Source organism: Zophobas morio, unplaced genomic scaffold (genome assembly GCF_036711695.1).
Source record: "Zophobas morio isolate AGI-343-1 ecotype UQ-CSIRO unplaced genomic scaffold, CSIRO_AGI_Zmor_V1 ptg000017l, whole genome shotgun sequence".
Classification (NCBI taxonomy): Eukaryota; Metazoa; Arthropoda; class Insecta; order Coleoptera; family Tenebrionidae; genus Zophobas; species Zophobas morio.
Window position 1 is genome coordinate 18158166 of NW_026972122.1, and position 18634 is coordinate 18176799.

At 34.5% G+C, this 18634-nt stretch overlaps 1 protein-coding gene across 2 annotated transcripts in view; it reads right to left on the bottom strand.

The window, feature by feature from the left end:
• The window catches only part of LOC135130172 (uncharacterized), a 32043-nt gene extending 21340 nt beyond the window's left edge, over positions 1–10703 (bottom strand). Inside the window, exons 1-4 of one of the 2 annotated variants that reach the window (XM_064057522.1) lie at positions 10331–10703; positions 9990–10272; positions 9868–9939; positions 8999–9362 (exon numbers count right to left, since the gene is read on the bottom strand). In XM_064057522.1, coding sequence (XP_063913592.1) covers positions 8999–9362; positions 9868–9939; positions 9990–10132 — 579 coding nt within the window. In that variant the 5' untranslated portion in view covers positions 10133–10272; positions 10331–10703. Of the gene's footprint in view, positions 1–8998; positions 9363–9867; positions 9940–9989; positions 10273–10323 lie in introns of both variants that reach the window. The other variant, XM_064057521.1, reaches the window with a different exon arrangement.
• Between the last annotated feature and the right edge of the window lie 7931 nt (positions 10704–18634).

Genomic DNA, 18634 nt, shown 5'->3' on the forward strand with positions numbered 1-18634 from the left:
AGGCCTCTTAAGCCCAATGTTAATGGTACCAAAGATCTTATTACAAAAATTGTGGCAACTCAAATTAAACTGGGCTGAGCCCATACCATCTGAATTAAGCGAAACCTTTCACCATTTTTGTGTAAATTTGCACCGAATTTGTAATTCCGCGATGCATTATGCATTAAGTCCTTTTCTCCTCAAATTCTAGAGTTACATGGATTTTGTGACACTAGTAAAAAAGCTTATGAGGCCGCGATTTATGTAGTTGTCGTTGGTGAAAACAAGCAACGACAAATAAATTTACTTTGTTCAAAATCTCGTATTGCTCCACTTAAATCGACAACAGTTCCGCGACTGGAACTATGCGAGGCGGTTCTTCTCGCAAAACTTACAGTTAAGGTTATCAATACGTTGGATGTATGCGTTGTGAAGATTTATTTGTGGTCAGATTCTATGATAACCCTATCTTGGATAGCAGCTGAGCCAAAAAGATGGGAGCCCTTTGTCGCACACCGGGTGGCGGCAATTCAGGAAATGACAAAAAGGGAACAATGGCACTATGTAAATAGTCAGCAAAATCCTGCGGATATAATTACAAGGGGTAGGTGATCGGGATAAATTTATTATTTGATTTCATGGTCCAGCTTTTTTATTTCGTCACATTGGCCTAAGCCTCCTAATCATGTAACAGAACTCCCGCCAGAAAGACGCAATGTAATATTAATATCTCAAACACAACCAGATTTAAACGTTTTCCATCGAGTTACCACTTACAAACAATTAAAAAGAGTACTGGCTTACAGCTATCGATTTATACACAATTGCACTAATAAAAAAGATAAATTAACGGGAGAAGTAAAGGTAAATGAACTTGAAATTGCGGAAAAATGCATCATTAAGTTTATACAGAAGCATTAAGTAACCGCAGCAAATCGACCCCCCTTAAAGTCTTTTTAGACGAAAATGAAATCTTTAGAGTGGGAGGCCGCCTAAGAAATGCGAACTTAGATTTTAAGAGCAAACATCAAGTGGTACTACCAAAAAGCCACAAAATTACGCGACACACATGGGGACACACTCCATGGTGGACCTCAGGTAACGTTGGCGGCCATGAGGGAGGTGTTTTGGCCACTTTCTAGCAGAAGTATTATTGTAAGGAAAACAGAATAATTCCATGAAGTTCAAAGAGTAAAACCTATTAGTTATGAACAATAATTAATGGGTAATTTGCTAGCCGACAGAGTATCTCCTGCTAGGCCCTTTCGGAACTGCAGCATCGATTATTGTGTATATTAATTACCCTTATTGAAGCTATTCTTAATTCACGCCCCCTTGTTCCCATGAGTAATGACCCCGACGATATGGACCCTCTGAAGCCGGGACACTTTCTTATCGGCACATTCTTGACGGTACCACCGGAGTCAAGCCTTCTACATTTGCCGGAAAATCGCGTCTCTCGATTGCAAAGGGTTGAACACCTTCGCCAACTCTTCTGGAAATGATAGACGAGAGAATATCTGACCAGTCTCCAAACGCGGACTAAGTGGCGGCGCAAAAATCCGGTCCCTCTTCAAGTAGGAACAATGGTTATATTTAAGAACGAAAATATCGCACCGCTACAACAGAAACTGGGTCGTATTGTGGAATTGCATCCAGGAAGTGACAACAATGTGCAGGTTGTGACTGTCAAAACAGGCATAGGAGTGACAAAACGCACCGTCAATCGTCTGTGTGTGTGTTACCCACTGAAGATAGTGCGGTGACCGTGTCAGAGATTAATCGTGACCATCTAGACCCTTTGTTTTTTTTTGGACGAGTACGGCCAGATGGGTGGATGTTTCGTTTCATACAAACACGACCGAGATCGGGTTTCGCCTCGGGTCGTACCGCCCTCAATTCTCGAGGGGCAATCTGGCTACTCGAGACATATGTGTTTTAGTGATCGTATACAAATTGAGGTGCAAATTTTGCTTAAATATCAGGTACGCAGGTATATGGATAATTTTGATCGAATTGCAGTTAAAATTTTGGTCAAGTATCAGGTAGTCAGATGCAGTTGAGATTAGGGGACAGGGCACAACTGCGCCAGTACTACCTGTATAATCTTGATAATTATAAATAATTATAAATATAAAAATAAATTCTGTGCATAAAAACGAAAAACGATATATTACAAAAGACGGAATGGGACTATTTGGCGTGGCCGACTTGGCGCGGTCGACTTGGCGCAAAGCCAACTTGGCGCAGGGACATTTTGGCGCAAGCCGTCTTGGCGCGAGCCATCTTGGCGCGAGTACGTCGGTATATAATATAATAGTTATTTACGTGGCAAGCTTAGTAAATTAGCCTTTACGGGCGAGCCGGAATGTTTGCAGGGCGAGCGACGTAGGAGCGAGCTCTGTAATCCGGTGAGCCCCAGTAAAGGCTAGTTGCAAGCGAGCCGCGTACAACGTTTTACTTCCTCTTGCTGAAAATCCTGAAAATGAACAACTTTGGCATCTCTAGAAATTTTACTTGAAATTACAGTCATAGAAATTATAGTCATTTTTCATAGTTTGCTCCGGTAACTATGGAAAATTGAATTGTTTGAAAATAACGGGACTGTCAATTTGTAAATTCGATTAATAATTTAAATGGTTTAATTTTGTTTCTGAGCTCTGTTAATTGTGGAATTCGATGAAGATGAAGAGTTTGAAGGTGATTTTAACGTTAGTATTAGCACAGTATTAGTGAGATTAAGAAAAAGGCCGACGCAGCGAATGTGTGTTTGATTCCGGTGCTGTCATGACAACGTTTTACAGGCACGGTGCCTGTAAAGCTGCCACGGTAACGCTTTACAGGCAGGGTGCGTGTAAAGGCTAATTTACCGAGTTAGTTCAGACGACTGTAAATGAACTTTAACAAGACAAGAGGAAGTAAAAAATATTTATTGTTCGTACTTTGGTTAGCACCCTGTTATTTATGCTAAGTGTAGGCAACCAAATACACATTTTCATTCGCACAAATTCCAATAACTAAATGATTCACGGAGCAAGAAATTCCACGTTTAGGAGTATGTTTATAATGGGGTGCAGGGCGCGAAGCGCCCGTGTGTCCATTAAAAAGTCGACATTACCCCTCCCCGCGTTGGAGACTATAAAAATTAGGTTATACTAACAACGGGTGCAATTTTTGTATATTTATATCTATTTTTCTTGGTGCAAGTTCATTCGCGCCAAGATGGCTTGCGCCAAAATGTCTCGCGCCAAGTCGGCCGCGCCGAATTGTCCTAGACCGTGCAAAAGATGTACTTCATAGACATATATTTATAGAATCTAAAATTGTTCAATTCAAAACTAATGAAATTCAAGGTATAATTTTGTGAAATGTGTCAGCTACAAGTTTTCTAATATCATGTCATAATTGTAGATAATAAGATACTATTTACATAGTTATTCGTTACGGTAATATTTTGTAGACAAAAAAAAAATAGTTTCCCAAATTTTTAGCTCAAAATATTAATTGTTAAAGGTTGCTCATAATTTTTTTTTATTTACAAAAGCAAATTTCTGTTTTCAGCAAATTAAACTGCTGTAATTTGTAAATGTGACAAAAAATGATACCGAATTGAAAGAAAAATTGAGAATTCAAAATAACAATAAAAACTCATACTATTATTTTAATTTGCTAAATATCAAGTTATTAACAAATTATATTTCCAGCATTGTGTTTGATTTTTCCCATCTCGTGGTGTATGTTCATCGATTTCTCACTAATTAAAACATTCATTGAAGCTTAATATAAATATTAAAAAGTCGCTCGAAAATATCCAAGGCAATGCTCTTGTAAATTAAAAAAAATATGAGCGATCTTTAACAATTAATATTTTGAGCTAAAAATTTGGGACACTTATTTTTTTTTTCATCTATAAAATATTACCGTAACGAGAACAACAAAATTAAATAAAAAGAAAATCAATTTTTGACGATTTGGGAACTTTTTAAAAATTTGGAGCAGCCTCATAGGATTTTTTTTTGAGCTGTCCTTTGGAAGAGGGTCTTAAAACATGATAAATTAACATATTTTCACACGAGAGTAAAAAAAAAAAATAGTCGTTTTTTTGTGCCACCCTACTATAGAAAGTGTAAAAGTGGCCATTCGTCCGACGGACCCGATTACTATACGTCCTTAGCTTACGCTCGGGAACTAAAAATACTTCGTAAAGCCCCATTAAGAGTTTCCTTATACCGGGTGTCTGGAAAATGGCGGATTAATTCTCCACTACGCTCTTAACAATCAACTGGTGAGTCTGGGAAAATAGTAAAAAAATCCTTCTCACATTTTGGTGGAGTTATAATGATTTTAAAATTAATTCTTTTGCTGCGTTTAACAACTAAACAACTCATTCATTATCACAATATCTAGTAATAAAACTTTTAGTTAATATTTTTTTCACCCACGACCATGTTTAATTACCATTTCAATTAGAATACGCAAGGATATGGTTGTGTTGTTTTTGTAATAATTTGATAAAATTCCATTTGTAGTCCGGTCAAAGTAGGCATAAAAATAGTGATCAAATAATAAAAACTCCGACAGAGCTGAATTTTAGTAGACACCTGGGTACACCAGTAGAAATAATGTGCCAAAAGTCCCCATGTGTGCGAAAAGTTATTCAAGGTCAAAAGTCAAAATTTTTGATATTTTGGTTTTTTCTCGAAAACGGTAAGTTTTATCAAAAATATAGTTCAGACAAAAATTATAGAGCACAAAATTATCTACAAAAATGGTCCTTTTTCTTTTTTCCTAAGAATCACCATTCATAAGATATCGCCGTTCTAAAAGTTGAAGTTGAATTGAGTTATTTCCAAAAAAATATACGTAAAACAGAGTTATCGGAGATCATTGTCGCACTACGAAACGCGTTCGTATTGTGAGAGTCGCTCACAAACTCGGAGAAACCAGGTAAAAACGCTGGGCAAGCGATGCGCTTACCCAGTTGAGGGCAGGTCCGACCATGGCTTTACGGGCTGATCTTGAAATTATTTCTCGCAAGCGCCCTCTCAAGTGGACACGTACCTTAAAAAAGCAAGAGGTGAGAGTCACAAAAGTGGCCTAACCTTAGTAATGGAACTTTCAGTAGTCTTACATTTGTAACAGCGACAGTGACAGCCAGCTGTGAGTGACAGCGTAGAAATTTCAGTGTATCTTATAGTGTTAGGTTGCTGCCAACTTACTTACTTGGCCTTTGTGTGCATGTCAACTCCTTCAACTTTTAGAACGGCGATATCTTGGGAATCGTGATTCTTAGGAAAAAAAGTATAAAGATCATTTTTGTAGATAATTTTATGATCTACAATTTTTATCTGAGCTATATTTTTGATAAAAGTTACTGTTTTCGAAAAAAATCTAAAAATACAAAGTTTTGACCTTTGACCTTGAATAACTTTTTTACCACACATAGGATCTATGGGGACTTTTGCTACTTTATTTCTACTGGTGTAGCTAAGGTTTCTACCAAAATTCAGTTCTGTCGGAGTTTTTGTTATTTGAAATGTCTATTTTGAGCGGACTATTGACAATGTTTGCTTGATATAAAGCGAAGGTGGATTTCAGTCACCATCGTTACTAAGAAATCAGAAAGTAAGCCGGAGGTATTCACGCATTAGGTGTAAGTAGTGTTGCCAATTTTACTTTTATAAAATTATGTTTTTTTTTGTAATCTACATCATAATAGTATATTATTAGCCAAGGTTGCAAAGCCAAGTATTCTAGACCGAACGCAAATTAGAACCCGAGACGCGCAGCGTCGAGGGCTCTGAAAAGCGAGGTCTAGAAGTGGCTTTACAACCGTGGTTAATATACTATTTTTTTCACAAGTAGAAACCATAAGACAATAAATTGAAAAAATGAACGTTCAGTTTTTTGACGCAACATGATTTTGTTTTGATTTCTAATCAAACTTAATCTAAATCTTCAATAAAAAGAGAACCGTTTACACTTGTCGCTGAATTAATCATTTTATTTTCTACCGTCTACCAACTACCATGTGTATACTCAAGTAATGTTAGTAGCACACATTTATTCATTTTTTAAGAAACAATCACAAGTATTGCGTACATAACCTCAATCTTCTTTTTGAACCCGTGGTCGCAAAAGAAACCCCCGTATATAACGTACTGAAGAGTTAAATCGCCATTTTCCAGACACCCGGTATAAACAAGATCTTGCAAAATTACCTCTGCCCCGGTTCCGGTAATAACTCGATGGAGCACATGGTTGGAAGCAATTTATTTTAATTGGAAACATTTTGATGAATTATAAAATTTTGTTTTTATCTAAATGACGATGAGTATTCGAAATTTTGTAAAGAAATTATTATAAAACCTGATCCTGAAAATTAGTTAAATTTCATAGAAAAACACTTCAAAAATTTATCAAACACCATTGTTATTTGGAAAATGAACACTTTTTAAACTAAATGATGCCTTAGAAAAATTAAACAGTACTTAAACTCGCCTTGGTGAATTTGGAAACAATTTATTGTGTTATTATTTACGATTTAAAAAAATAAATTTAAAAACCCCCCTTCTGAAGTGTGCATGTTACGCTACTGACTGGCAGTCCGTTGTCAAATTCTGATGACTCACCATATTGAACTTAAAATAATCCATCTCTAACAACCCTTGTCCTTTAACACTAGGTATAAGAAATCTAACGCTCAAGTGTTTATTTATGTTTATACATCGAAAGAATGTCACGCAGAAATTACTTTGATTTGAATGGGTCTGCCTTCTCAAAACACAGGACTAAAATTATTAATTAAACCACAATCTAACAAAATGTTCTGATTATTATAATTCTTATTTTATCATTATTATATACATATACGTGCGTATTCTTCACATTTTCGAGAAAATGGGGTGACTCCTTCTTATTTTGACCAATAAAAAATTTGTGACGACGTCATCAAGATGGATAATACTAGTTACGCCACCAAAGATAAGTAGTTACAGCGCATTACCAGTGCAAGAAAAAACAAGGATACGTAGGTATATCAACTTGGATTGGTGCAGTGTAATACTAAAAATACCAGTATTGTATTCCCAAAATTTTCTGAGAAAATGGAGTTTACGATTTCATCAACAAAAGAAATTGACTCATTCGTTAATTTTTTGAGCCAATTGTTTAAACAAATCTAAAAAATATTAATGCAGTGATAAATCACTATTATACACTCATCGTATTTTGCACATTTAAGATAGGATTTACACAGCAATATTTTGGGGCGACGTAATCAATTGGAGGGAATAAGCAAATATATTTTGATCAAAAATTTACCGTGCTTATGATAACTTTAAAACATTTGCAAAATTTCAAAGCATTCGGTTTTGCAGATTCCAAATTAAATTGCAAAATGTTGTTTTCTAATTTTGATTTTTTTTTTTTCAAAAAATCTGGACGTTTCGTGTAAAAACTTAATATGAGTCATAAACTTCATGTATAGGGCCATGTTATTTTATACAATTTAAAACCCATTTACTATGTACAATTTTGAAGTGACGTCATCACATTATTGCTGGGGATGATTGGTCAAATTTTAGTTAGCGTTTTACCATATACATATTCCTAATATAAATACAAAATTTGACAACATTCGGCCCAGTACTTTCGTAGATTATCTCTCTAATAAAAATCCGGGACGACAGACGGAAACGGGAGACCTATTTCTTCGTACTGTAGGGGTTATGAAAAGTCGAGAAAATGTAAAAGTAGAGAGTCGATCGACGGACTCGATTACAATACTTGCTTTGCTTACGCTCAGAAAGTAAAAAGTATTTACGAGAACTAATTTCACCATGAAAGGTGACTGGGGTGTGGCTTCAGCTGCGCGAATTATACTCTGGCTATCAGTGGCGTAACATCAATGTATTGAGAAGGGAGGCTCTGCTGAGTTGTATTTCTTTTAAAAACAATTAAAAAAATTGGCTTCGACCAATAAACTATTGGAGTTATTTCGACAGACCTTCCCTCGCCCCAGAAGGGTAAATAACACCCTCCCAATCCCTGCGTCTCGAGGAGGGTGTAAATTGATAAAGCCCAAGGGGGCACGGTCTGAAGAAATGCGGACAGTATGAATTATATTTAAAGCTGATAAATCAGTGAGAAACAATGTATTCTTAATTCCAAGTACTTATTTAACTTTAACTGTTTTGTTTATGTTTATGCTTCAAAAGAATTCGACCATTAGTACGTCATATCGTATCAGCGCCGGCACTGAAGTACGTAACGGCGGCATTAAATGCATTCATATGTATTGAAAGAAACTGACATTTGATTGATTTTGTCTCTACAAAAAAGAGAACATCTACAAAAAAAATAGAGACAACCATATTATATTTTCACGCATTTGAGTGAAAAAAAGTGTCGTAGCGTGGCATTTTTTAACGGAAGTAAAACATAGAAGCCTGCCGTTGCTATGATAATTCATCAACACGAGTGGTTTGTATTAATTTTCTCGGTGTTTTGTGGTAATTTGTGTGCTCGGACAATGGAATCAGCGATGAAGATTTCTCGTGGTGGGTGTTGAGTTTTGTTAAGAACGCGAAAAAAAACGAAGGCGAGTGCGCAAATTCGCCGAGTAAAAAAAAAGCCACTTTACTCACGAGTCGCATACAAAATTTTTTTCGCGTTCGTAACAAAACTCAACACCCACCAACTTCAAAAACTTTTTATTTTGGAACATAGATATTAAATGTAGCCGTATTTGCCGCCTTGACAATTTTTTCGGGGGTACACGAGAAATCTTCATCGCTGTCCGATTCCATTGTCGGAACACACAAATTATTATTTGAATACCTTTCGGATTATACCCAGCATGTTTTTAAATTTACATCGCCGCTGCCACTGCTTTCACGATAGTTGTAAGACTAAACCAAAACTGTGTTTTGCGCACTCCCAGCTGCTGTCCCCTTTCGTGGTGAAACCTACTCTAACATACCTAATCATGCTAGTAAGCAACAAAAAAAAAACTTACTCCATCTGCATGAATTCTTTTTCCAGAGATTTCTTTTAAAGCATCTAGAACACTTTTGGTATTTGACTCAGGGTTATTAGAAACTGTTTCTTGACTTCCTGGACTAGACTTTATCATTTCTTCTAGCAATAACTGATTATGGTCTGGTGCGTATAATTTTGAAATTTCTAATGAATTAAGTGAAAATTGTGCTTTGACTCCTTTTCTTCTGAGATATGGTAGTTCTTTTTTAAAGAAGTGTACAATTGGAAAAACTCCTAACTTATCATATTTGCAAAGATGACTTGGTTGTGGTTTTCCCTGTTCTTCATTATATCGCACCACACGTGATGAATAGCCAGGACTTTCACAATCAATTTTAGTGCTAAAAAAGAAATTATACTTTAAAATACACATAGATCAATTAATTTCAAATAGACAAACTATTCCAGTATGTTAAAGTTAAGTATCTAAAAAAACTGAGCCATTTGTAATACCCATCAGATTTACGTCAATCTAATGACAATTATAACCTTAATTGAATTTTTTGTTTAAACCACTGATCATTCACAATGTGCTTGATAAATATTATTATTACTACTAAAACAAAATTAACAACTATCAAATGAAGTATAATCCCCAAAAATGTACTCCAATGTGGCGCTTGATCAACAAACAGTCTTATTCATTTTCTAAATTCACAACAGGGAATGAGAACGTCAGCTGAAAATCCAGTGCCAACAGGGCAACTTTTGTTATCACAAGTGATATGGTACCACAAAGGGTAAGCAAAGTTTGTGTGAGAAAATGTAAAATTTGCAAATCTTCATATTAGCGGTAACAAGCTACTTAAATGTTCGATAAACAAATCAGACAAATTATCATTTTACCTAAAATGAAATTCACTGTCTATCTTTTTTTGAGCTAGTGAAGGTGTATGCCAAGTATCTGCCAAGAAGTATCTAAAAAAACAAATGAATTATTATAGTGAATGTCACAATTGTGAAAATACCTTCTAAACGATGATCTCATTGGAGTTGTACACACTGTATTTTTTGAATGTGACATGAGGGAACAACTATAATTGTTCTGAGGATTTAAATTATTAGAATTCTCATGATGACCATCAGTATCAGTTTGACTACGTCGGAACATTCTAACGAATAGGTGAGGGTACTTAACAGCTTATTCCTTTATCTGTGCAAACTAAAACTGCTACTAACTAGGTTATAAAGGACCTTTGTGTGTATTGGATTTTCGTGTTGATTAGTTGTACAATACGTCTTTTGTAAGCACTATAAAAAATTTGTAATTAGTTGAACTTGATAGCAACAGATTGTATATACATTCTACAGGCTTTCACAATTATTGATGGAGTGCCAGTTACTTGGGAGAATTCACAGGGGCGAAATTGGACTAGGAACCATGTTTAGTTGTTTAGATGTTTATTGTGATGTTTATCTAGCACCCTATTCCGAACACTTCCGATTTTCCGACACAATTTACTTCTACGAATTAACGTCCAACGTCCACTGTCCGAATCCGAACCACAGCACAGAACATAGAACATAGAACATAGAACATAGAACTACACTACCACAGAACGACCAATGTAAACAACACTACAACCACACAATTCCCCACTTACTATGACTGCAACAATGCTAATGCTAAATACGTAAAACTTCATTCGCTAATCGTAAATAAAACCACGGATCAAATGTCAAAACCTTTCCACACTATATATATTACAATATTACGTATTCTAGAGAAATGTAGCAAAAATCCTGTCGTGTATAATGGATTGCATAACAAGCGACATTTTATAATAGCAGAGATAATGATAATGAAGGATGCACATTTTGTGGGAAAAAGTGCTGTATTGCTCGTCCGATTAATTTAGTTGATAATTTGGCTGTGCTGCATTCATTTAGAATTAATGATGAAGATATACTAAACGCCGCTAAGAAACTGAAGTGCAATAATGTCTGCGGTCCAGATAACATCCCCGCTTTTCTAGTAGCAGACTGTATTAACTGTTTTATTGATCCGTTATGTTACATTTATAATTTAGTACTTACCACCTGTAATTATCCGGCTGTTTGGAAAAAATCTAAAATAAGTCCAATTAGCCAATAACACGTGACGTCATGTTGTGGCGGGAACTCAGCGTTTGACAAGCGCCATGAAACTCCATAAGCGACAATGTTAACATTTTCGCATTTTATTTAAAAGTGTGGGTGTTTATTTAGAAAATAAACACGTGAATAGCTTCTTTCATATCTTTTCTGTGTATCAGGGTGCTTTTTTTGGCGATTTGAGTTTAGAAATACATAATAAAAATAAAAATACAGAACACTGTTTTGGTCTGAATTCCTCGTCATCCAAAATACATCCGTGTGTTTTAAGCGGGAAATTGGAAATTAATATTAATATTTTGAGGTTACTGTGACGGGTTTAAGTGAAGGTGTGTGATTTGTTTTTAAAGTATGGATAATTTAAGTGATTATGCACGATGTCTTTCCGTCGAAGACAAAAACAGATATGTACAAAAGTTAAACAATTTAAACGGCGTAGATCCTTATACAATGAGTGCAAGTGATTTTAGTTTGTGTTTAGACGATGTCCCTACCATAACAATGAATACCATTCTAAACTTTTTTATTTTTAGAGTAAGTAAAATAACCCACAATAAAACTCGTGCCTTCAAAAGTCTAGAGACATTTATTCAGTTTTCTCTTTTTTAAACAACTGAGTCTTTCAACATTACAAGTATTATGAGTGGATTTATTTTGATATCCTAAATTTTATGATGGAACATAATCAGGATGGTCCACATCCGACAAATCTGCAGGTTTACCTAAAAGAGCACCAATGTAGTAATTTGTTAGAAACTGTAAATCTAATAGGTAGGTACTGTACCTAAAATAAAATGATCCGAACAAACATAGGAATACTTTACTTTGGCTTCGTTAAATCCACTCGTTTCAAGCCTTTTAACCAAAGCTTCCGCCTTTTTCCCCATCCTGTATATATTTACCTTTATTGTTGCTAACTGCTGCGAAAGGAATATAAAGTTTGTCCGCATTTCTGGTCCTTCGATTTGCGCAACCCACAACAGGACAAAATTTAGGCATTTTCTCCGAAAATACAAAATATTATAATATTAAGATGCTAGTGTATTTAAAAAAACATTGATGTACATTAACAAAGAATTAATTTGCAAAACAAATAATATAAGATGCAGCGAAGTTAACCTGTACATCACATTGGAAAACATTATTTTTTAAGCATATTCAAACGTTATGGTGCGTTTTACAGATATCTACACAGTCTAGAAACTGTGTACTGAATTCCGAAAATATTAGCATTGACTCTTATGAGAAAACCGGCTAGTTGTCAAACGCTGCCATCTTGATGACCTCGGATGACGTCAGTGTATTTGGCTAATTTTTAAATCTGGTGACAACTCTGACGTACGTAATTTTAGGCCGATTGCTCTTTTGTCAAACTTCTCGAAAGTTCTAGAAACTATATTAGGAGATAAGATCTACTCACATGTGATTAACTATATTACACCGGAGCAACATGGGTTTGTTAAAGGAAAGTCTACGGCAATTAATTTATATGAATTCACGCAGTTTGTTTCGTCAGCTTTAGATAATCGAATGCAAGTGGATGTAATATATATTGATCTAACCAAAGCTTTCGATCGGGTAAACCACTGCATACTTTTGAGAAAATTAGAAATGTACGGTATTTGTAAAAATTTGTTGTTTGTATTAAGATCTGTTATTACGGGGAGGAAGCTATTTGTTGAATATGGTGGTTTTAAATTCTTTGATGTTGATGTAAAAAGCTGTGTCGCACAAGGCTCCACACTTGGACCTCTGCTCTTTGTTATATTTTTCAATGATGTTGCAAGACATATAGGCTGCAAAATGTTGATCTATGCAGATGATTCAAAAATCATAAATGTAATTAATTGTTTTAATGACTGCCTGCAATTACAACCTAGTTTAGACAAATTGATCGAATGGTGTTCTGATAATGCTCTAGAAATCAATATAGATAAGTGTAAACAAGTGACTTATACAAGGAAATTAATAAGCCATAACTACTATTATAATATCAACGGTATACCATGAGAGCATTGCAATCAGTATAAGGATCTTGGTATTATATTTGATCAGAAGCTAACGTTTATACCGCATATTGAAGCAACTGTAAAAGCATGTTTAAGAAATCTAGGTTTTATAATAAGAAACACCAGTGAATTTAAAAATATCCATTGTATTAAATTGTTGTTTTACACATTAATAGGATCTAAGTTAGAATATTGTAGTACTATATGGTCACCCTATCACCAGGTTTATATTACTATGTTAGAAAATGTATTGCGGAAATTTTGCAAATATTTGCACTTAAAAATATTTCTTTTGTATCCCCCTTTTCATTGTGAAACTGATATTTTATGCAGCACAGTTAATGAAGACCAACTATGGGCCCGTAGAAAAGTTGCATCTCTAATTTTTTTACAAAAACTTATTCATGTCCAAATAAACTGCCCAGTGCTTTTAGATTTATTACATTTTGTCTGCCCAAGAACAAATAATCGAACATCAATAACTTTTTATTTTGATATTCGGCGAACACAACATATCATTTCAACAGTCCACTAATATAACTACTCTTAGGCTTTATAATATCAGTGTAGGAAAAGTTGTAGACATATTTTATAACTTCTGTAAAGTTAACATAAGGAAAAAATTATTTGCGATTTTGTATAATGACCATATGATGCACGCTTAATTAGAGCGTTGTGTACCACCCTGTTGTATTTTTTTATTTTTTTGTTGTACATTCGTCATACATAGCATTTATTAATTATTAGTTACATGTTATTATTATATAGCGAATTCCAATTTGTATTTAAGTTCCGCTATAGACTGTAAGTCTGGAAGGAAATATATACATATTATATTATTATTATATATTACGGGAATGGTTTATAAATAAAAAAAAATAGGGAAAACTTAAAAGAACAGCTAAAAAATCAAAAAATTCTAAAATTTTTATATGAGAATCGCCACTTCGAATTAGTTTCAATAGTTGGCGTTCCTGAGGGACCTGTCGTCTAACTGACGTGTCATACAAAACTATTTCTTCCGTGCGATTGTGAAATAGCTATTTATGGTATAAGTGAATAAAATCCATATACATAAATATTAATTGTAACCTTAGATCATATAATAAATAGATACCACCATGCCGTGTTCGTTCCCTAGGACAGCCTGTGACGACATCCTCCTGTCACACATCTTTCTCGTGCATGGAGGGATTACAATGAAGCTATCCTTGCCTGATCACTATTTGAATTTTGCGCGCCTAAATTTTAGGAAGTATGTCTGAACTAACTTCGGAAGAAAGATGTTGACAGCTTGATTTTATAAATAATTCACAGTAGATAACGAAAGGAATAGTAAATTATTGGGCAGCAATTGTGATCCTTTATGACTACATCACTTAAAATAGGATCTTTGTTCTAAATTCTAAAATTGTTTTTTGTACAACAACTCGAAAGAGAGGTTAGAAGAAACATCTGTCAAAAGATTTGTTGTGCTGGTGCGGTACAAGGATGGAAGTGAAATAGACATATACAGATGAAATGCATATAACGAAGATGAAGATGTGGTGATTACACAAGGATAGCATTATACTACTCCCCTTGACGTAGAAAACGACAACATACACCTTCATGTCTAGTCACAGCTTTCAGTTTGAGTATTGGTATCTATTTATTATATGATCTAAGATTGTAACCACTATTACTAATATGATGAACATTTGCAGAAGGTAAATTGCCTAAGCTTCCTGTACTTTCGTCACGGTCAAATTCAAACGATGCTCCTGGACTTTCATTACGATTGTTTTACAGGAGCTGGACGAGGTAGACTATCAAGCGTTGCAAATTTTAGTTGAATATCCACACATCCATAGCAACGAAAATTTCAGTGGTAGTGCGAATTTTTAGTTTTTTTTCCGGTGATCGTTTATTAATGAGGCGATTAATGCATGATTTCTGTACGAAAATCGTTCATTAATAAGGGCTATTAATGCATGATTTTAGGCAACCAGATATACAGGTCCTTGCGTATAACGTCATATTTCTGAATGTCAAAAATTTCCCAAATCAAGATTCAAAATGGAAAATTGCATAGAAATGGATTCTTTAACTCTTCCTGAAGTAGAAAACGCAAATGTGGGAGTCACTAAATTTACTTCCAGAAAGAAGCAAAATGCTTTACCAAAAAACCTAGGATGAGTCTGTTGCTTGGTGCACCGGAAAGCTGGTTGTAAGGTATTCGGAATCTGTATTACTTGGATCCTTCTCCGAAATTTCCCAAAAAGGTTCAATAGCACGCTTGCGGCCAAAGTATTCTATGCTTCTATCCACTTTATTTATTTTGAATTTTCAGTAATTTTTTTAAAATTACGATCACCGGAAAAGTATTGTAACTAACTCGACTGTTAATCGGCGAATAATAATCTCGACCATTAACGCGCTCGTTCCTCGCGCGTTAAAATATCTCGATTATTAATCGCCTTTATTAACAAAACTTGTTCGTTAAATAGCTATTACTTTATTCGTGTTGTCAATGACAGTGTGAATATAGTGTTGCTATAAACATTTTATTCGTCCTTTCGATTAAACTATTGTTTTAATAGTGAGATTTAACATACAAAAAGAACATTTGCGAAAGTTTCTTATAAATTTTGATCTGCCATTTTATTTACCTATATTCACTTTGTTGGTTTCGACAAAACCTCGAACTTTACCGTTATTCGAGGAATTAATTTGAAGTTTTCAATATTTTAAAATTTTCAAGACAAAATTTACAGATTTGATTGACTGTGAAAATAATTCTGTGTCGTTTTATGAAGTTCTTTACAATGCCGAGAAGACAACAATATAACAGTATAACATTATTACTCATTTTGGAAAACTTTCTATTAAAACTGCAAAATGCAGGCTATAAAATTTCCTTCCGTACCAACAATTCGTTACATAAATTAATAAACAATAGTAAAGACAAGTCACCCAAGAAATCGAATTCTGGAGTTTACATGCTAAGTTGTAGTGACTGCCCCTTAGTATACATCGGACAAACAGGGAGAAAATTTGAGGAAAGGATCAAAGAACATAAATCAGCATATGTCAATAAAAAATCAAATTCTACGTACGCGAACCACCTTATCCAAGAACATAATAATTTCAACGACGAATTCAAAATTTTACACATAGAAAATAAAGGTGCAAAATTAAACGCGTTAGAATGTCTGAAAATAAATAGGTACAATAGATTTAATATACTAATGAACGACCAAACTGAAATAAACAAGTCTCCCTTACTTAACATAAATTTGTAAACACTATTGTTAAAATCAGGTATAAATTCAAAAATAGCTCTGTAAAACTCCAGTTTCTCTTCTGCCTGAAGACGGTACTGTGTACCGAAACACGTGTAGCAGTGACTACGAATATATTATTTAAACTCTGAAAGTTTTTTCATTATTATTATTATTAAGATTAATATGGAGTTTAAACATGTATCAGCCTCATCAATACAAACATTAAACATGGCGACTTTCATGAACGTGGAACGTCGTCAAAAGGTGCATTCAGTTTGAAAAACACATTAGGAGCGAGAATATCGAAAACTTTTCAGGTCATTAACTTTTATTTATGCATAAATTGTGCAGTGCGTTTTTTCTAACACTGGCCAGAGATTCCCATCTCAAGGTGTCTACCCCATACTAACTTATATTTTGGTGACTCGATTTTTGTTTTGATGGTTGAACACTGTCACTGTTGTCCTTTTTTGTTGTATCGAGATGCTACTTGAGCATCAACTGTTACCTATTGAAGTATTAATATCATCTAGAAAAACTAGAAATATTTTGATTTGATATTCGAGTAGATACTTCGTATTTCGAGTATGAGCATCTACTGAGTTTTATTTATATCAACCATTGTCAAAAAATTGATCGAACGTTGTTTCGACAGAACTTTCTTCGCACCAAAAGTATAATGAAACATATTCAGCATTTTCGAGTTGAGTTTTTTCTTCACACAATTTTGTGATGACCTAATCAACATTTACGATCAACACGTATACCACCTTGGATTGGTGCAGTATAATACTAAAAATAACTGTATTGTATTCCCAAAATTATCTGCGAAAATCGAGTGAGCCATTCCATCAATTTTTTGAGGGCAATAAATAAATATTCTTAAAAATTTACCATGCTTACAATAACTTTAAAACGTCTGCAAGATCTCAAAGTATTCATTTTTACAACTCTTGAGTTATTCACTAAAATAAATTGACTGATCCATATATTTTTTTCAGTCACTTGTGATAACGCAACCTTCCCGCCTTTAAATTGACCTTGAAAAAGTTTGAAAGGCCCGCGAAAAATTCAAAAATTCAAAGTTTGGCCTTGGCTGTGATCGTGTAACAAATGAGAACCTACGTTGTGTGTTTTTTTTTTGTTTTTGAAAAATGGCGGGAAGACGTTCTTTCATACAAGTGCATACACTGTCGAGAGCGCAAGAAATAATAGACAAAATATGCTCTTTATAACCTTAAAACATCTGCAAGATTTCAAAGCACTCGGTTTTGTAGTTCCTGATTAAATCAATAAAATAAATTTACGCATTCATTAATTTTTTTGAGTCACCCTGTATACGCAATCCAAAAAATATGAATGGAGTGATAAATCACAATACAGACTCATCATATTTTGTATAGTTTAGATAGGATTTATTCGGCAAACTTTCGAGCTGACGTCATCAATTTTTTGGAGGGGATAAGCAAATATATTTTGACTAAACATTTATTATGCTCTTTATAACCTTAAAACATCTGCAAGATTTCAAAGCATTCGGTGTTGTAGTTCCTGAGTAAATCAGTAAAATAAATTTACGCATTCATTAATTTTTTTGAGTCACCCTGTATATGCAAATCCAAAAAATATGAATGGAATGATAGATCACAACTACAGACTCACCATATTTTGTACATTTTAGATTTGATTTATTCGACAAACTTTTGAGCTGACGTCATCAAGTTTTTGGAGGGGATAACCAAATATATTTTGACTAAAGATTTATGATGCTCTTTATAGCCTTAAAACATCTGCAACATTTCAAAGTATTCGGGTTAGCGGATTCAAAATTAAATTGCAAAATGTTGTTTTATAGTTTTGATTTTTTTTCCAAAAATCTGGACGTTTCGGGTAAAGACTCAATTCGGAGTCGTAAACTACATGTATAGGACTATGTTATTTTATACAATTTAAAACCCATTTACTATGTACAATTTTGAAGTGACGTCATCGCATAAGTGGTGGGGATGATTATACTAATTTTGGTTAGCGTTTTACCGTCTACATGATATTCCTAATATAAGTACAAAATTTCACAACAATCGGTCCAGTACTTTCGGAGATTATCTGTCTAATAAAAATCCGGGACAGCAGACAGACGGACAGACGGACAGACAGACGGAAATGGCAGACCTATTTCTTCGTCTTCTAGGGGTCATGAAAGATCGACAAAACGTAAAAGTAGAGAGTCGGCCGACGGACTCG